Genomic DNA, 21546 nt, shown 5'->3' on the forward strand with positions numbered 1-21546 from the left:
TGTGTACAGTACATCTGCATAAAATCTCTAGATTTTCAATCCTATTAAGGTCAAACTTGGAGGGGAAAAAATGAGTTCATTCTATTTATATAGAGAAGAGATTCTATTTAGAGATAAAGTTTCTTTAATATGTTTTTTTATTCTTAGATAACCATTCTATTGAAGAATAAAAAAAATATATTAAAGAGACTTTATAATATATACCATTCAAACACAGTAGTGTTTGAATATATGGTGAAGTGGCAATTTTAGCCATTTAGAACGGCTTTAAAGCTTCACTGCTCACTCATTTTTCGACCAAATTTCAAACAATTATTACAGGTTATAGATCATTATCTCAGCTATATTGAAAAAAAAAAGAAATGTTAATTTTCGTTTAGTAAAACAAAAGTTATGATGAATTTACTGGTGTTCAAAATTGTAAAAAAAAATGCAAGAGAGCTATATGCTCAGTCCATCAAATCTAAAATAGCTGAGCAGTGGCTTGGTTCCCACCAGTTTTGGCAAATAGCAAACAGGATCCTGAACAGATGCATGCGTTCTATCCCAACCATCATCAATGGACCTGAAGTCATCTCATCAGCATCAGACAAGGCCAAACTATTTGTTAAGAACTTTGCAGCTAACTCTACCCTCTCCGACGAAGGTCATCAACTCCCCGTATTTCATCCTACAACAGACAACACCCTATCCAACATACAAATATCTGTGCACGAGGTCGCCAAACTAATCAAGATCCTTGATTCCAGTAAAGCAACTAGCCCAGACGACATTCCAATTATAGTGTTGAAAAAGCTCCAACCAGAACTTGCCCCCATACTTACAAAACTGTTTAAGCGTTGCCTTAAGGAGAAGTGCTTTCCAACACGCTGGAAAACCTTGTCAGTATGCCCTGTATTTAAGAACTCAGGTGATAAGTCTTCTCCCTCTCAGTACAGACTAATAAGTCTCTTGTGTGTCATGAGTAAGTTACTGGAATCCATATTAAATAAAGAAGTAGTTAACAACCTCAGCAGAAATAACCTTAGTGACATGCAATATGGTTTCCGTTCTGCTAGATCTACAGCTGATGTGCTAACAGTTATATCACATAGGATTAGTGAATCTCTCGACAAAGGCTTCCTTTCTAGGGCAATTGCTCTTGACATATCAAAGGCCTTCGATAAGGTTTGGCATAAGGGCCTACTTCACAAGATTTCCAGCTATGGTATAACTGGAAATGTTTTCTCAATAATTAAATCATTTCTCTCTGATAGGTTCATAAGAGTAGTGGTTGATGGGCAGCAATAAGAGGCCCACAGTATTAATGCTGGAGTCCCTCAGGGGTCCATCCTGGGCCCAACTCTCTTCCTGATCTACATCAATGATCTCCCAAAACACATACTTAAATCATTCGTTGACATCTATGCTGATGACACAACCATCTATGGCAACACATCAAATGACAAAGCTCTCTCTGATTCCCTCTCCTCTGATCTAGAGCGCGTGGTTCAGTGGGGGAAGAGATGGCTGGTTACTTTTAATTCATCCAAAACCAAGTTTCTATCTTTACATCATAAACGCTCTGTTCCTTATCTAACATCAATTGAAATGGATGGTTCTTGTCCCCAAGGAGGATTCATGTTTTGACAAGCTCCTGGGTTTGACCTTTACTCCTGATCTGAAATGGAACACGTATGTCAAGTCTGTTGCCTGGGCTGTTGGGAAAATGGTGGGATCCTTCTACCGCTCCAGAAGATATCTCACCCCTGATGCAATTCTCTATCTCTATAAGAGCCAGGTACATCCAAGGATGGAGTACTGCTGCCACATCTGAAGCTTCTAAAAACAGCCTATCCTGCCTTGACAAAGTACAAAATAGACTTCGTAGTTTAGTGGGGATGCCCTTTTCTCTTCCCTGCAACCTCTCTCCCACAGAAGAGACGTTGCGAGCATGTCTTTTTTTTTATTGTTATTTTCATGGCAAGTGCTCGTCTGAGCTCCAATCTCTCGTCCTCCCTCGCCAATCTTTTACGAGAAACACCCGTCTGTCTGAAACTACTATCAATAATTTTCCCCACTCTTTATCTGTGCCTAAATCCAAACGTAAATTCCATGAACAAAGTTTCTTTCTCAGAAGTGCACGACTGTGGAATTCTCTTCTGTTTGCTTGTTTCCCACCTGACTACAACTTGGATGTCTTCAAGTCCAACATAAACAAATTCCTGATTAATCGTCCCCTTAAGTAAGACACTTTATCAAATCTCCAATACCAACTATTACTACGATATTATCCCATTGATTATTGTACACAAATTAACCCTTATCCCCGAGTGGCTTCCGGGCCTTGATAAGTGTAGACCTCCATGTAAAAAAAAAAAAAAACGTAAGGAGCTGAGCGACATTTTTTATGACTGGTTTCCATAGCAACCATGTCGCTTCAGTGACTACTGTTGCTACCAATTCACTGCTCTTGCAAAAAGAGAAATAACAAGTGAAACAGAGAATGAAAGAGAGATAATTGGGAGGATTTTATTGAAAGCAGACGAGTGCCATACATTGTTATTACATATGGGTATGTTATGTTTATGGGGGCCAAATAATAAGATTGAAAAAAAACAAAGAACAAGTGAATTTATTGGAAACCTGGAAAAATCATGGATTACAATAGAAAAATGCGAGCATGAAAAGTAATATGGTTAAGCTTATGGAAAAGTAAAGGACTAGTTGTTAAAACTGGAAAAGAAAAGAACATGATATTTTAGTAAAAAATATAAATTTATAACTTAAAATATTGCAGCATTAAGAATAAAAAAAAAAGATTCAATTTATAACATTATATAATCAATTCTTAATGCTGCAATATTTTCAGTGAGAGAAATGTACAAAGTCGTAGCACTCCTGAAGTCAAACCTGGCCATCTTTGGACTTCTGATTACACCAGGTTTCAGCACATCCAGGTACACTTTTGTATTGACTTTCAAGCCGACTTTGAAGATGTAAGGTGGCATGATGTCGCACTCACTTGAAACGACACCAAAGACTCTGTGACTGGAAACTTTGTTTTCGCCATCCTGTGGATGGCCCCGTTATTCGTGGCAATCCAGTGATGGATTTTGAGGATGCTGGCAATGGTCTTGTTGTCATAACTTGGATCAGTAAAGAATTGTACAGCGGCAAATCTCCGATCTCGCTCGTTGAACACTGCGTCATTTTCAGACATGATAGAAGGCTGCTATCGCTCTTGAAATTTGTACACAACTGGCCAACTAGTAGATGGTCTACAACAAAAAAAAGAAAACCAGTTTTCATCAAACGGAAATGGAATCATGTTGTTTTTTCAGTGTGACAATTTTATCATTCCACCCTGTAAATGTTACCAAAGCCTTGATAATCACTCAAAAATAAAAAAAAGTTTGTTTGATTTTTGAGTGATTATCGAGGCTCAACATTGGCTTAAATGAGACCATCAGCATGTTTTTTGTTCTGATTCAACAGGCTTTAAACTACTTTTATTTTTAAGTAAGAAAAAACACTTTAAAATAAGTTAAAATGCAAAACTTATCCTGGTAGGTAGAAGAGTAATTTGTTTTGCCTTTGGTAATATTTATTGTATATTTGTTTTTTGTCCCCCTTTTTTTGTTTTGTTGGTTATTCTGAAAAATCATTAGTTTCTCTTTGTAAAGTCAGCTTAGTTTGCTTCATCTTGTGTAGAAGCAAGCAACTTAATTCAACTTTTTCCGTTTGTCGTTCGAACTTCTTACATCATGATTACAAATTTCTGGATACATAAATTTAAATGTAATGTGAACAAATAACTTGCTGCTTCAAGTCTGTACATAGAGTGTCCCTATAGGCATAGTCCCTAATTAACAGTCGCTTATGTGTTAGTGTCTTGTTTTGGGTTGAATATTAGTTAAACAAAAAACATACAATTAAACCAAAATCCAGTGTGTACCTTAACCATATTTCATGATGGTAAAAGAAAAGGTGTAAGTCTCAAGTAGCAAAAATGACAACTTGATTAGGTAACACATGCGCTCCTTTTGTTTTTTTTTCTCAAAAGATTGGTGCATTTCTCGGTACTTTTATAAATAAGTATTAAATTATTAAATATGCAAGTTAAAATAACTGGTAAATTTTAGGAAATACTTGTGATGGTCAAAAATTAGAGTTCACCAAAATTTATGGAAAACAATCCAGTATTTTTTGTTTAATTATTTAAAATATTCAATTTTTAATCATTGTTTTGATGTTCAATGGAAAACCAATTCTTTTCTTTTTAAAAGGAGATAAATGGAAAAGTTTTTTTGTTTTTTTTTAATTTATTAAACTAAAATTTAATTTTTTTTGAATGCTAATTTTTTACCATAAAAAATAAATTATTCCTAAAATTTTCCTTTATTTTATTTTTAAGTATATTTGCTACAAGTACTTATTTTTTTACCTTAAACCAAAACTTTTTTTTGGTGGCGTAATTGAACATAAATGATTTTGGTGTTTGTGTAGATTGATGATAAATCAATGCATTTCAGGTGAAAACATTATTACATACTTGTGTGTCATATCAAAATTAATATAAATTAAAAAAAAAAAAAACTTACAAAAAATGATAAAGTAGGGAAAAAATTACAAGTAAAAATGAAATTTATTGAATGATCAAATTTTATTGTCAAAGAGTTGTGCCAACAATTCTTTATGACAAACTGACTTATCTCCCTTGATTTTTAATTAAGGGTTTGCCATTTTTTAACACAAAATGTTAGAATGCAATTGTGGATGCTTTTTTAGTAATACAAGAGGTGAAGCTTTATTAACTGTTCTTCGCCTTTTAATATTTTGTATATAAGCTTATTCCAATTTCCCAGCCTCTGTTCTCCGTTTAGTTTTCCTTGTCTCACACACACACACACACACACAAAATCACAGGGTGGTATCTCTATAAATGTGGTCATTGAGTTTGACTATGGATACAAAAGAAGTTGATACTTATGCAAAATAGGGGCTGTGCTATTGTTGGAATTTTCAGGCAATTTACATAAAACATTGAAGCGTTTAGCCAATAAAATCACAGCAGCCAACATCATTTAAGGAAACATTTGCTATCATCAATTTATTATTTAAAAAAGCTAAATATTAATTTTGATTTGAACAAAAAAATCATATGAAAACTAAAAAATGATGTTTGGTATTCAAAAAAAAAAAAAAAATTGTTTCATGAAACTTAATTTACAATGAGTGTTTTTCTTTCTTGATTTTAATTTCTGTAAAATTTCATAAAAATTTTCCAATAATTATGTTTTTTATTTCTTTGTAACAACTAAATGAATATTATTTTCATTTTTTTTTTTTTAATTTTCATTGAATCATCTTTGTAATAACAGCACTAATATATTTTTCATTTATTAAATTCGTCAGCATTTGTGTGAAAAAGAAAATCACAAAACTTTTGTTCGGCACCTTCCAGTGTTTCACGTAAACTGCTTGGACAATAACAGGGTTCTTATTTTACATAAATATTGAGAATTTCATCCTTGAAATGAGGAAAAGGAGTCAAAGTATTTCAGTAATTTAAAATTCTGTTTTTATTTTTTTAAAAATAAAATACATTTATGATACTTAATAAATACTGAAAATTTTATTAAGTTCAGATAATTTTTTGAATTTTCGTAGATTTTTTATTTTTTCAATCAGCAGTATTCATTTTTTTTTTTTTTTTTAATTAAAATGAAGACATAAAATTAGAAATACAAAATATTTGGCAGTTATCCATGTTTCAATTTGGAATCCTTGGAAAGTGCAAAGTCATCCCTGAACGGCCATTAAGTTAAGAAGAAACTACAAAAGATACGTCTATGAATCGACAAACCAGTTTTGTCAACGAAATATTTATTTACAACATGAATAAACATGCAAGAACTTGCAGCATAAAATCTTTCACTGGAAAAGATTGATACGTAAAAACAAGGAAACCAAGAAGAAACATTTTTTTTTTTGACAGAATTGAAGTGGAGGGGAGATACTTGTAGTTTTTATTAATTCAGTAAATTTGAGGTTCTTGATGAATTGCAGAAACGTATCTGTAGTTTGATTGGCCGCACACTTTTCTTCTTCACTGCAACCTTTCTTACACTGACGTGATATTGCTAGTCTCAGTCTTTTTTTATAAATACTGTTATGGCCTATGGTTATCAGAATTGCCTGATCTATTTTCTGCTTCCTTTGTTCCAGCTCGTTGATCTAGTGGTCTCCATCAAATCACTGTTTTGATGTCTCATTGCAATACAGCTTCTTAATCCAGTAGTTTTTTTCTAAGAACCACAGGATTGTGGAAGTCTATTCTTGTTGACTGTTTTTCTCCTACCTGTGACCCGTTCTATGGAGCAATTTTTATGAAAAAAATAAAAATAAGACAATCATCCCATCTTAAGAAATGATGTTCTTAATTGTTATGAAAAGAATTCTAAGCGATGTCATATATTTTTTTTTAAGGATCCTGATTCTAAAGAGCCAAGTGACTTAAATGTGACTGCGAGTGGCCGACGGAAATTGGAAAAATGGTTGAACAAAAGTATGAAAATCAAAATGACTGATGGAAGGACACTTATCGGTAATAATTGCCAACACTGAAACTATTTTTGCTATTTACTTATTTTTTTAAAGTTTTTTTTTATTTTATTACTTTTTTATTATAATTTTTTTTTTTCAATTTTCTTTCTTTATTTATTTATTACTAGCAAAGATACTTGTGCTTTGCGTGGGACTTTGCTGTTCGCTCGGGTACCTGCTTTGCGGGCACCCTTGCAGTAAGTGGAAGTTGTAAGAGCAACTATTGCTTAAGGTATTTACCAAACATGACCTTAATTATTGACCTTGAAAAATGGTGCCCATCATCCTTAGGTGGGAGACCATTGTCATGCCGGGTTTGGTTATGATCAGTCCAGTAATGTTGACTATAAGACAGTTGTACGCACACACACACACTCACACGAACGCTACTACTTTATATACATAGACTGTTGTGTGATTTTTTTTTTGTTTTAAATTCATTGATGCTCTACCAGGTTTTCTAAGTCATGTTTGTACTGCTACTCACAGTTTAAAGACACATCAGTTTCCACAGTATTTCAGCTGTTTCACAGATGGCTGAGGATTGCATTTACAATGTAATTAGGTAAATCTAATTTTCCATATCAGGTGTTTGTGTGTTTTTTTTTGTTTTTTTTTAATTAAAAACTTTATTTGATGCAAATACAGTAGCGTCCAAAACTAAGGGACAAAATTTTAAAACCTAATATTTGTTAGAAATAACAATTGTGAAAAGCTGAAAATTTTACAACTGGTAGTCGTTATCATCCATAATAACATACTAAAATTTGAATCATTTGCAAAGGATAGAAAAAGAATTATAACAATTTATTTATTTTCAAAATAGGAATGTCCAAAAGTAAGGGACAAAATTGAGAAAAACAATGTAAACAGCCAAAAAACAATAAAAATTCATGTACAATCAATATTTAGTAAATGAGTTCTTGTTCTCAATGACAGCTGCACATCTTCGACTACAAGAACGAATCGGTTCTTGACAATCCTCAATACTAATCTTAGACCATTTTTCTTGAAGCTTCACCCACAAATCCTCCATGTTAGTGGGATTTCTTTCCATAACTTTCACTCTTAAGGTCTTCCAAAGATTTTTTATTGGATTTAAGTCAGGACTTTGCGGTGGCCAAACCATAATTTCAAAATCTTGCTCGCTAAGGTAACTCATTACCACCTTTGCCTTGTGATATGGGGCATTATCTTGCATAAAGGTAGCCCTAGCGAAATCTGAATTCTGTATGATTGGCACAACATGATCTTGAACAATGTTTTTATAGATCTGCACATTTACACGAGTTTGTAACCAGACAAGAGACGTACCTTGGCTAGAAAACATTCCAAATACCATGACGCATCTGCTCCCAAACTTGACAGTTTTCTTAGTACACTTTGCACTTAATCTTTCACCAATACGTCTCTTTACATTGTTTTTTCCATCATTTCCAAATAAATTAAACTTCCTTTCATCACTGAAAAATATTTTTGCCCAATTTTCATATGTCCAAATTACATACCTGTTTGCAAACTCTAATCTCTTATTATTCTTCGAACTAACAAATGGTTTCTTCCCTGGAGTTCGATTTAACAGCCCTATTTCTTGCAGTCGTCTAGAAACAGTCTGTCTTGACACATTAACACATGAGGTACTATTCATAACCGTTTTAATTTCTGTGCAAGACTTAAAACGGTCCTTTAATGACATATGTTGCATTATTCGATCTTCTCTTGCCAAAGTTTTGCGGGGTTTGCCGGTTTTAAAAGCACTATTTTGCCAGTATCATTGTAGGATTTAACAACCCTGCCTACAACACCTTGGAACGTTTCACTTTCTCTAAAATCTCTCTAATTTTTTATTTTACTTTTGTTAGTTTGAAGAGATCAAGGGGCTCCTTCCTGGGGCTAACACTTGATTCTGTTACGATTTAAATTTATATCCGAGGGCTCTTTTAAGAATAGACACTGTTCCCTTTATGGCTGCTATCTGTATTTCATTACAGCTTGGTCTTCCAGGGATTGCTTCTAAGTATTTTTGATGATTCTTTTTTATTAGGCCAGTTGCTCCTGTCACAACTGGTATAATGTTTATTTCTTTCAGAGACCATGTTGTTTTTAGATCATTTTTAAGGTCCTGATATTTTGTTATCTTTTCCCGTTCTGCTCTATTAAGGCCAAAGACGTTTGGAACTGTGACGTCGATAATGAGTGCAGTCCTTTCGGGCTTGTTCCATATTACTATATCTGGGTTGATGGCCTTGTCTTTTATGTATCTGCATGTCTGTATGTCTTTGTCGTAGAACACTGTCACTTTTCCATTTGATGTTATCGGTGGTGGTTCATGTTCCCAGATGTTCGACGACCTATCTAGTTGCATCTCTCCACAGATCTTCCAATGTAAGTATCTACATACTTTGTTATGGCGAGCAGTGTAATGACCATCGGCTAGAAGGATCTTGCATCCAGACATTAGGTCCTGGATATGACCTTAAACTATATCCGATGCTGAGGCCCCAGCTTGGGGCTTTGGGGAGTGTGGAGCCACCCTTTAATTGCCATTGCTCCCAGGTCCACTCTGACCCGGAGTGGTAGTACCTGTTAGGGTCCCAACTATGGGTTAAATAGAAACCGGCTTGAAAAAACAAATATATTCTATTAAAAAATTTTTCTTCAAAATCACTGGATTCAGCATTAAATAACCTGAAAAAGATTGATATGCCGTAAAACAAAAACAACCAACCAACCAATCCAGACATTAGGTGGCTTGGGCTGAGTGACAGAATCTGCATTGGTCGGTTTTTTGTAGACCAGCCATTTTCTTAAATCCATTTGTAAGTAAGCCTTGGTCTTGTGCAGCTATAATTAATCGTTCTTCATCAAATGAAAATTTGTCACTTTTAAGCCATTGTAGTGAAGCCTCCTTGCCAATGTAGTTCTGATTCAGTTTTTCCATGAACCTGCCTGCTCTCTTATATTGTTGCCATCCTTCTAGTCTTGTCTTCAGTTCCCTTTTTGTATACTCCTTTATCTTCTTTCAGGCGATTAGGGTTGCTGGGTTGTCATATTCTTCTATTGTGTTATCCAGTGTGTTACCACTGAAATTTTCGCCAAGCTTTGTAGTTAACGTCTGCTGGGGCAAACATTTAGTGTGATGTTCATTCACCATTTTTATTTTGGGGTCAGAAGAACATTTGATACATTGGCCTATGCTTACCACTCAAGCTCGGTATGCGTGGTTTATTTCAGTGAGGCCTAAACCACCTTCTCTCCGTGGTAAGTACAGCCTGTCCATGCACTTATGTTTGTAAATGACTTTATGAAGGGCCAGCATTTTCCGAGTTTTTACGTCAAGGCTATTGATGCAGTTTTGTGGCCAATTAATTATGCCAAATCCATAAGAGACAACGAGTGATTGATGGCAGTAATTTTGTTTTTTGGTGATAGTTCTGATGAGAGAATTTTTTAAAAGTCGCTTGAAGTATTCTCCCTGCACTTTTTCTCTCATCTTTCCATGTTCAAGTGTCTCATTCTCCTCCACTCCCAGGTATTTATATACAGCATCCTCTTTAAGGTCTTCAATAGAGCCATTGTCAAGATTAAGATGTTCTGATGCTGTCTTTCTTCCTTTCTTTATGGTGCACTTAGCGCATTTGTCGAATCCAAATTCCATGCAGATGTCCTCTGTATAATTTTTAACAATGCCTATCAGAGAGACAAGTTGTTTCTCGGATTCTGCATAGAGTTTCAGGTATCCATAAAGAGTAGATGGTTTACTCTTTTATTTTCTCCCTTCTTTCTGCCCATGCTGAGATTGTATCCAGCATTGGATCGCTTAAATAGCTTACTTAGTGGATCCATTGTGAGGCAGAAAAGGAGCGGTGAGAGGCTGTCTCCCTAGAATATTCCTCGCTTGATCTTTGTTTGGGACTGTATCCTTCCTTTCGTGTGCTGTAATGTAATTGATGTGCACCATCTGGTCATTTGATTTTGAAGAAATCATGTAATAGCAGTGTGCACATTGTACAGCTCCAAACAGCGAAGTATCCAGGAATGAGGTATACTGTCAAAGGCCTTTTTGTAATCAATCCATGTCATTGACAGATTTCTTTGTCGTCTCCTGCAGTCTTCTAATATGGTTCTGTTTACAAGAAGTTGGTCTTTTGTGCCTAGCTTTTTCCTCATACACCCCCTCTTCTCACTTTCAAGGTAATCACCAGCAATCAGATGGTCATATGTTGCATCGGCGATTATCCCTGTTAGGAGCTTGTAGATTGTTGTGAGGCAGCAGATTGGTCGAGATTTGTTAGCCATGTGGGTCTCATTTTTGGGAATAAGTGATGTACTGCCTACAGTAAGCCACTCAGGCGGCTCTTCATCTCCACTGATGATTCTATTGAATGCCTTGGCATAGTGATGATGAAGTGCGCTCAGTTTTTTCAGCCAGAAATTTGGTATTTGGTCTATTCCTGGGATCTTGAAGTTGCTGCATTGAGCTACCTTCCTGCAGACAACCTCCTTGGTAATTTTTAGAGCTGGCAGCTTTTCTTTCTCCTTGTTCTCTTCTTTGATGGTATTTATCCAGTTGTTTTCTTTATGTACTTTAGTGTCCTCATAGAGTGGCCTCCAGAAGTTTTCAACTTCTTGTGTTGGTGGGGAGCTCACCTTTATTTCATCTTTAACGAGGCTCCTATAGACAATTCTTGGGTTTATTGCAAAAAAGTTTATTTATCCTTTTTGCTTCAAAGTTTTTGGTTTTATTTTTTATTTGTGCAACTAAGGCTTTTATCTCAGCCTGATGTTCTGCCAACTTAGCTCTTAGCTGTGTTTGGTCTTGGAGGGAATAATAAGTTTTCAACTTATTCACCTTCTTATTTAGTTTTTTTGCCTGGGTTTTCACAGGATAGGAATGCATATATCTGGGCAGTTTCCTTTCGGTGTCTGTCTATTTTCTGTTGGAGTTTACGTTTCCAGTCTGGGTTATATGATTTAGCCTTCATGTTTCCTCTTTTGCTCTCCTGGTGTTTGGGTAAGAGTTTTAATCGAATAAACCATGCTGCCTCGTATGTTGTATGATTTATTTCACTCAATGATGCATTAATCGGAGTGATTCTTTCGAGGGCATCGTTGACTTTTGATACAAGCACCTTGAAGGCTTTATTCATACTAATTTTTACCAGTCTGGGCCGATCTTCAACAGCTAGACATCGTGCTCTTTCTATCTTGTTTGCCAGCTCTTCCTCTAGTTCCAACTGGTCCGCATCAAATGTCACATGTTTAAGTGGGACATACTGTTGGTATGTCTGCCCATGTTTAAATTGTGTTGGGTCTGTTGGGAGTGATTCCTGGGGAGATATTGCATTATTTGATGGAGTGGCATGTCGGGTATATTTCTGGTTTGTTTTTGGTAGATATTTAAGACTTGGACTTGTTGGCATTGTCTCAGGGAGCTGTGTCAGGCGAGAATTTGTTGTAGTGTCTTCTTGTTTGGTTTGGCAGATCTTGGGTATAGGGAGGGGATTGCTGATTGGGCAGATGTTGTTTTTAGCCATTTCATGGACATCTTTTTTTAGCTGGGATATTTGCTCACCAGAAAAAACATTGTTTCTCAGAAAATTAGATTTCTGGCATATTAACTTTTCCTTCTCAATCCCCTTCTTGTTTGGGCAGTGGTGCTTAAAAATCTTTTGCCATTGCTTACAACTGTCTGTGAGTTTTTGGTATTTTATTTTTACGTATTCCATTGGCCAAATCAATGTCCATTTTTCCTCCCTATTCCACTGAGTTTCGGCATATTCAGCAGTGTTAGATTTGGTAAAATCAATCGCTGCTTCACTAAAAGCTTTCTTCTCAATTGACACTCTAACATCTTTTGGGAGATATTTATGTATTTGCGATACAATTGAAAGTAAGTTCTTAGTTGTGGTTGTCGTTGTTTTTTCTTTTGGTAAGGGTGAAGTTTTTATTTGAGCCTCGAATACTGTGTTTTTTTTCCTCCCCATTTCTCATACCTGGAGTATGCGAAACAGTGAAGAATAATTTTTTCTCCCCAAGAGACCACTTGACTTGGTTATAGAGTCTTTTCTTAGTGGTTCTCGTTTGGTCTTGCCGGGTTTCAGGACTAGAATTTGACTGGTCTGGTGGAGTGTCCAGCTTAGTGTTTTCATTTGTGGGAACATCACAAGGAGAAGGTGCACCGTTATTTTCCTCATATGACCCAGTGCTTAGCCATGCTGAGGGGATCTTTTTATCCTGGGCGACATCCTGCTAGTTTGATGATTTAGTTTTATTTTTCATTTTTATTTTATTTCGAATATTTGGTCAGAGTTTACTTTAAATTAAAATTGAAAGTATCCTCATACCAGAGTCCCTGGTAAACCCCTGTACAGAGAGACCGAAGACACCCGAGGTTGGTGCCTAGTAGGCATTCAATTCTCCCCACTTTCTCTGAAATCTCTCTAATGGTGTGCTTTTTCTTGTGTAGCTTCACAATAGCTTGTCTCACAGAGTAATCAAGGTTTTGGCGTTTCGCCATGGTGCTAGCTGATGTAACGTTAACAAATGACTCAGTAAAACTTATTCTTTAAAGGAAATCAAAAAAATTGAATATAACATACTGTTTAGATTGTTTTTCTCAACTTTGTCCCTTACTTTTGGACGTTTCTATTTTGAAAATAAATAATTGTTATAATTCTTTTTCTATCCTTTGCAAATGATTCAGATTTTAGTATGTTATTATGGATGATAACGACTACCAGTTGTCAAATTTTCAGCTTTTCACATTTGTTATTTCTAACAAATATTAGGTTTTAAAATTTTGTCCCTTAGTTTTGGATGCTACTGTACACCAATGATAATAGGTATCGCTGTCCTATTTTTAAAATGTTAATTTCTTGTATTCATTCTCCTCAGTTTTGATGATGTACTTATCCGCTGATGTGAATATGTTGATTAGTCTGGCTGTCTTTCTATGCCGGGTAATATCCAGTTGATTGCATTTCAACTTCTGATCGTCATTTTATGTCTGTTTGCTTGGGTTGCTTTTAATTAACCTAAAGTAAACACAAATTGTAACTTAAAAAAAAGCTGCATTAAAAATTGTGCAATGCTTGATAGACAGTAAATCTAAGAACTTCTAATTGTTTATAAAGAAATGAAAAAATATTAAATTCAAATTCGCAAAAAAAAAATGAACTTCAATTGTAAGGAAAGAAGTCGATATAATAATGCAGCACTTGTCCAAATTTTCTTAAACTGCTGCATTGTTGGCACATTTATTACCTCCCTTGGAAGTGTATTTTAACGTTAGGGATCTTGATTAAGAAACCGGCCCTCCTCTGATTCAATCAAAATTGATGGTGAAATAGTTTCTTGTAGTGTCCGTGTGCATCTCTTTCTTGTACTCAAAATAATAGATCCTGACGTATATTATTGGTATAGTCCTGTTAAAGAGTTTTAAGTAGGCACCGCCAAAACTGGGGGGGCAGGTCAGTACTTTTTGACGGACTGTCTTTTTAAAAATCTACCAAAAATCAGGTAATTATCCGATCAATACGAAATTTTCAGCGATTATTAGGAGAAGAATGAACTTTATAACAGTGTACTTATTTTTCATAAACGATATTTATATACATATATTTTTTTGCTTACAAAACCCCCCCTTGTTTTGAAGTGGGAACAAATATGCTTAAAATAATCATCTGAAACTGAAAAAAACATTGTGTTGTTGTAAGGGACAGAATTATAGATTAAAAAAAAAAAAAAAAAAAAATTGTTTGCATACCTTATTTTGACGTCTGAATATCAGAACTTCGATTGTGTTTAATTATCCCGCTTTTGAGTTTTGAAGTGTGAAATTCGGTGAATATGTTAAGTAAAATAATTAATTTAAGTTAAGCAAAACAAAAAAAAGATTTTTTTAATATTTATACGAAAAAAGCCATTTTAAAATTTTTGATAAATAAATTAACAATTTTTTTTTAGCGAGCCGAATAATGCATGACCATTATTAAACAGGGCATGCTTTGAATAATCGATACAAAAAAAAAAATTCGATAAATATTGTGCCCTTTGTGTTAAAAATAGCATCATTTTTTTCGATCTCATTTGAAAACGTTTGCCGCCTTTCGACTACGGTGGACCAAACGCGCTGAAATAATTTTTTTTTATTCTGCTTTAAATTGCCCCCCCCCATTTTGGGGAGCCTGGCCCCCACACACATACACATTAAAAACCAAACTCATACAAATGGTCACCCATCTGGTACTGGCCAGCCTCAGCTTAATAATACATTGAAATTTTCGTCACTGAAAAATAAGTTTTTTTGGCCTGTTTGGTCTTCCATAGTTTTCTTATCATCAAAAGAAAACGTAAACAGAGTCGATCTGAACTCTACGTCGACGCGAAATATTTGGTTACCTATATGAATAAGTGGAATTATTTAAAATTCAGGTACTTATATTATAATATTTTTGCATATTCTCTTAGAAAATCATCCTAAATCTTAGTTAGACAATAAATAAATAAATTAATTAATTATTTCAAAAACCCTTTTTTTTTAATATATAAGTACGTTTTTTGTGCAAGACAAAAAATGTCAATTGTTAACTTTTTGGGAAAATTTAACATTTAAAATTGAATTAAAAATAGTAGAAAAAGTTTTATATTATTCTGTTTTCTATATGATAAAATTCAGGGTTTTATCTTCCTGGAAAAAAAAAAGTTACTCAGAAATAATGGATTTTAATAAATGTAATTTAGTTTTAAAAAACAACAACAACTTGATTTTGCGGCCATTTTTGGCGGTGCCTAGTTTTAAGGAAAACAGAATTGCGGAATACGGTAACAACATGTATTACAAAAACATACAAAAAGATGGGTAGTTCATCTAACTGACAAACGACTAGGGTAATCCACTGGATATCGACTTCCACCTTACGTCTTGGTCTTCTGGTATTTATTGAGTGTGGAATAGTCTATGAGTAGGTAACACAGGTTAGTTCCGTCACAACGATTATAATGCCCATTGAAGAAATTGTAGGCCAAAATGAGATCAGTGTGTAATTGTCCGAAGAAAAGGTTAAGTTTTTTTTTTTTGAAGTTAGTTTTCATAGCACAGATCTGATAGACCCTATACTATTCGAGTAGATAGCTTTTGAATATCGCGTATTAGATAAGACGATATTTTAATATTTTTATTTATGCATGTTCATCCTAATCTTTCGAAACTAACATCCCTTTTTCAAATGAACAAAACATGAAATGCAATTGATAAGAAATTATTTTAATTTTTTATTTTGTATTTTTACGTTTTACTGCTGCATAAACACCATTTTGAGGCAAGTTCAATATGAAAACATAGTAATATACAGTGTTCAGACGATTAATTGGAATTGGGAATCTGTAAAATCAGAACATTTTCAGGAATCCGTATTGAAATCAGAAAAAATTGTGCCTATTTTCCGATGCCAAAAATGATTTCTTTAATTATCTTTTTGATTTGGTTTCAAGCAAAATCTTCCATTGCACACAAAAAAAAAAAAAAATTCATAGATTATTACTCTGATAGTAATAATCTATGAATTTTTTTTTTTTTTGTGTGCATTGATATTTATATTAAAAACCCTCTTTTCTATTTATTTAAAAAGAAAATACAATTTTCTTATATATGGGTTGTGGAATTGCATTCATCTGCAAAAGATCTAGCTAATTTGCATATTCTTTTAAACATTCATTTTAATTAATTCCCTATTAGTTTTTATCGATTTTCTTATGAGATGATCATCTTTAGTTAACTATTATGTGTAATTATATTCATGCAGATATTCTACATGATTTATACTTGCATAATATTTGCGTAAAAAGTTTATTGTAAACACAAACCTCTTTCTATATATTTATGTATGTGTATATATATTTGTTTAAAAAATTTTGCCTGCCAAACTCTTCTGTCAATTTTTGGTCTACAGATATGGAACTTAATATATAGGGTATTTGAACACATGTAAAACTTTATATTTGGCTTTTAGCCGGGAAAAATTGGTGCAGAAATATGAAATTTAAAAAAATGGAATTTGCTAGGTGAAGGTCGAATGACGGCATTACGAATATGCATGCGTAACGTAATAGCTCATGTTTTAATTTTTAGCCTTGCAGCAAAGATGTCTTCATAGCTGAGGCATTAATGTCAAAAGAAAAAGTAAATTGTAAGCTAAACATTTTGGCTTCGATTCTTGGTGGTGGCACACGAGTTATTTTTTTTTAACTTTTTAAATCATTACTATACATTGGGTCCAATATAATATAATAATAAATACAAAATCTGCATTAATCAAAAATATCATATTTAAGTGCATTTTATGATTAGGCAATGCTAGGTGGCCTGTTAGTAAAATAATCAATATTTATTGATTTTAAACTAGTAGTAAAACTAAAATCTGCACATTTAAAATGTGTGTTTGACAGTAATCAAGAAAAATATAGAACGTTATAGTTAAATATTTAAAGACTTATAAGAATCAAAATCAATAATCGTATCAGGATCGAAAAAATATTAAAATCGTCCCATCACTAATAGTATAGCAAGTTTTTCTTACAGTCATAACTTGAAAACATAATTCCTTTATGAACTGGTGATCTCTTAACAACTTCCATTTTTGTATTCGCATGTTTTAAAAGTTATATCACTTTATTGAGTTTGTTGTATATCAGTTAAAAATATGTCTTGCATTATTTTGTTTCTTTGTATTTTGATAAATTTTTCACTCGCAGAAATATGTTCAAATTCAACCAAATATCATATTCCTGGTTTCTTTTTTTTACTGTCATTTCACTCAAACCAAACACAGTATCACTTTGACGTAAGGGTTACCATTTGGGACATAATTTACAGTGATACTATATAGGGAATTGAGCAGCAAGATTTGTTCGCATTACATTTGAACTTTTGCATGTCGTTGCAGTTTGAAATCCCAAAGTCTTGCAGTTTGAGGAAAGTAACTATTTGAGTAGAAAGTTTTCCAGCACCGAAGGATCTCTATGGTGTAGGGGTGGGATTTTGCTGTTTGTTGATTTACTTGGGATATTTATGTTGAGGGGATATTTATGTTGAGGAGGTATTTATGTTGAGGGGGTATTTATGTTGAGGAGGTATTTATGTTGAGGAGGTATTTATGCTGACAGGGTATTTATATTGAGGAGGTATTTATGTTGAGGGGGTATTTATGTTGAGAGGATATTTATGTTGAGAGGATATTTATGCTGAGGGGATATTTATGTTGAGGAGGTATTTATGTTGAGGAGGTGTTTATGTTGAGGGGGTATTTATGTTGAGGAGGTATTTATGTTGAGGGGGTATTTATGTTGAGGAGGTGTTTATGTTGAGGGGGTATTTATGTTGAGGAGGTGTTTATGTTGAGGAGGTATTTATGTTGAGGGGGTGTTTATGTTGAGGGGGTATTTATGTTGAGGGGGTATTTATGTTGAGGAGGTATTTATGTTGAGGGGGTATTTATGTTGAGGAGGTGTTTATGTTGAGGAGGTACAAGTGTTTTGAGTTCGTCAGAACACTTCCCATTAAAATCTTTGTGAAACAGACACAGAGATGCAATATTTTGTTGATGGGACGGAAGTTGGAGTTTGCTTAACAGTGCAACACCTATTAAGTTGGTGACTCTTTTTTAACTTTTATTTTTTAACAAATATTCCATTTTTATACAAGCTTGACGAAAAAATGATTCAAGTTATGAATGAAAAAAAAATGCATTCAAGTTATGAATGAAAAAAAAATGCATTCAAGTTATGAATGAAAAAAAAATGCATTCAACTTATGAATGAAAAAAAAAATGCATTCAAGTTATGAATGAAAAAAAAATGCATTCAAGTTATGAATGAAAAAAAAAATGCATTCAAGTTATGAATGAAAAAAAAATGCATTCAAGTTATGAATGAAAAAAAATGCATTCAAGTTATGAATGAAAAAAAAAATGCATTCAAGTTATGAATGAAAAAAAAATGCATTCAAGTTATGAATGAAAAAAAAATGCATTCAAGTTATGAATGAAAAAAAAATGCATTCAAGTTATGAATGAAAAAAAAAATGCATTCAAGTTATGAATGAAAAAAAAATGCATTCAAGTTATGAATGAAAAAAAAATGCATTCAAGTTATGAATGAAAAAAAAATGCATTCAAGTTATGAATGAAAAAAAAATGCATTCAAGTTATGAATGAAAAAAAAAAACAGCAATAAGTTTGTGCGTAAAAGAAACAAATGCCGATGTGAAAGCTTTATCTACTAAATCATGGTCATTTAATAACTTTCAACAATGACCATGATTTAGTAGATGCCTGATGGAACAAGAACATTCTACCCTCATGGATTAAATAAAGTATTCTGTTCGAAATTCAGTGCAGAATTCTGAGTTCAACAAGATACACCTGAAGAAGGTCAAAAGTTACATCGATTGAACGTCGTGAAAATAACACTCAAGATGAGAATAATAGAAGAATCCAAATCATATGAATTTCAATTTTGTATTTGTGAATTTTCCAGTTGTATTTATAATATCCAACGCAGCTAGTTAATATGATGTGTTGAAAAACATGTTTTCATTAATACTTTCTTCGTTGATCGTAACTTTGTTTACTATATTCTTGATTCAACACATATCACTAGCTTTTTTATCTCTGCAGTTACAATATATTCTATTTGTGTTTTTTTGTTCATAGAATTTTCAAGCTAATTAACCAAAGTTTCACCCTTATGTGTTTAGAAAATAAAGGGGGGGGTTGTTGATTGGAAAGTGTTTTGGAAAAGTATGCATTCCAAAAAATGTGACCAGAAAAATCCAATTTTTATACTTCCACGTGTTAAATTAATGATTAAAAAAAAAAAAAATTTTCTCAGTATACGAACTTGTGATCTGAGATGAAGTGTTGAGGTGGAAATTGTCAGCAATATACAAGTGCAAATTTATTTAGGAGTCCAAGCTTGAGTCAATTCTTTTTAAAATTCCAGGAATTGGAAATTTGGAAATGCAGTTAAATGTTTGAACTCCACACTTTAGTTTTTATATTTTGAATGAAGATTTTCTGCTTCCAATATTTATTCGTTTCGTATTTCGACATGTAGAATTTTATCACTAATTATTACTTCAGATTACTACATATTTATTTATTTTTCTTTTAAATTTTAGAATTATCTATTTATAATTAATGATTTCCATTCTGATGGCAACCTTCTGTCTAATGTGACAATGGTATTCTGCATCTAGTCTAGTGCACAGCAGTGTCTGCTTTAACAAAAAAAAAAAAAGTAATTTGTATTTTTTTTTTTTTTCATGCTTGCGTGTGTTGGGTGGCTTTTAGAAATGAACTTTGAAATTAATGCATCTTTGACCAGATATACATTTTTTTTTTTCTCAAATTCATCCATATCATGTTTGCTGACAATTTATGCTGCTATCTATTGTACATCTACTTTTAATGTGACCAAACAACCAAAGTTGAAACTGGAGTTGCCTTTCCTGATGCAGGCCTGGGCTGGTGATAAGAGGACCCAGTTTTGACCAGTTACCAGGGTCCCCCTCTCGGCCTTGCAGGCAAAATCTGACAGAAAGGCAAGCCAATATGGTTGGAGCCAACACAGCTGCAGGAAAGGTGTTGCAGTGCTTCATCATATGCCGATTCGGACTCCAAACCGGATTTTTTATCAGAGTTTTATCATATTAACTAGCTGCATTGAATATATTTATAATTTATCATATTAACTATAATTTATCATATTAACTAGCTGCGTTGAATATATTTATAATTTATTTATAATAAATACAACTGGAAAATTCACAAATACAAAATTGAAATTCATATGATTTGGATTCTTCTATTATTCTCATCTTGAGTGTTATTTTCACGACGTTCAATCGATGTAACTTTTGACCTTCTTCAGGTGTATCTTGTTGAACTCAGAATTCTGCACTGAATTTCGAACAGAATACTTTATTTAATCCATGAGGGTAGTATGTTCTTGTTCCATCAGGCATGACTGGGTAGAAGTCCTAAATAATTCACAATTATATTTTAAGTGTCGCCCACGCTGAGGATTGAACCTTCAACCTCAAGAAGAGTGTAACTTCACAACCGAATTTTACTAAGTACTTTATCTACTAAATCATGGTCATTGTTGAAAGTTATTAAATGAACATGATTTAGTAGATAAAGCTTTCACATCGGCATTTGTTTCCTTTACGCACAAACTTATTGCTGTTTTTTTTTTTCATTCATAACTTGAATGCATTTTTTTTTCATTCATAACTTGAATGCATTTTTTTTTTCATTCATAACTTGAATGCATTTTTTTTTTCATTCATAACTTGAATGCATTTTTTTTTTCATTCATAAGTTGAATGCATTTTTTTTTCATTCATAACTTGAATGCATTTTTTTTTTCATTCATAACTTGAATGCATTTTTTTTTCATTCATAACTTGAATGCATTTTTTTTTCATTCATAACTTGAATGCATTTTTTTTTCATTCATAACTTGAATGCATTTTTTTTTTCATTCATAACTTGAATGCATTTTTTTTTTCATTCATAACTTGAATGCATTTTTTTTTTCATTCATAACTTGAATGCATTTTTTTTTCATTCATAACTTGAATGCATTTTTTTTTTTCATTCATAACTTGAATGCATTTTTTTTTCATTCATAAGTTGAATGCATTTTTTTTTCATTCATAACTTGAATGCATTTTTTTTTCATTCATAACTTGAATCATTTTTTCGTCAAGCTTGTATAAAAATGGAATATTTGTTAAAAAAATAAGTTAAAAAAGAGTCACCAACTTAATAGGTGTTGCACTGTTAAGCAAACTTCAACTTCCGTCCCATCAACAAAATATTGCATCTCTGTGTCTGTTTCACAAGGATTTTAATGGGAAGTGTTCTGACGAACTCAAAACACTTGTACCTC

At 33.2% G+C, this 21546-nt stretch overlaps 1 protein-coding gene across 1 annotated transcript in view; it reads left to right on the plus strand.

Annotated features, from left to right (window-relative positions):
* Positions 1 to 21546, plus strand: part of LOC145302233 (N-alpha-acetyltransferase 38, NatC auxiliary subunit-like) — a 37500-nt gene that overhangs the window by 7889 nt on the left and 8065 nt on the right. Inside the window, exon 2 of the mRNA XM_080144641.1 lies at positions 6472 to 6589. Within this exon, the coding sequence (XP_080000767.1) occupies positions 6472 to 6589 (118 nt within the window). The remainder of the gene's footprint in view (positions 1 to 6471; positions 6590 to 21546) is intronic.

Source organism: Euprymna scolopes, chromosome 2 (assembly GCF_053919585.1).
Source record: "Euprymna scolopes isolate OS-2025 chromosome 2, ASM5391958v1, whole genome shotgun sequence".
Lineage (NCBI taxonomy): Eukaryota > Metazoa > Mollusca > Cephalopoda > Sepiida > Sepiolidae > Euprymna > Euprymna scolopes.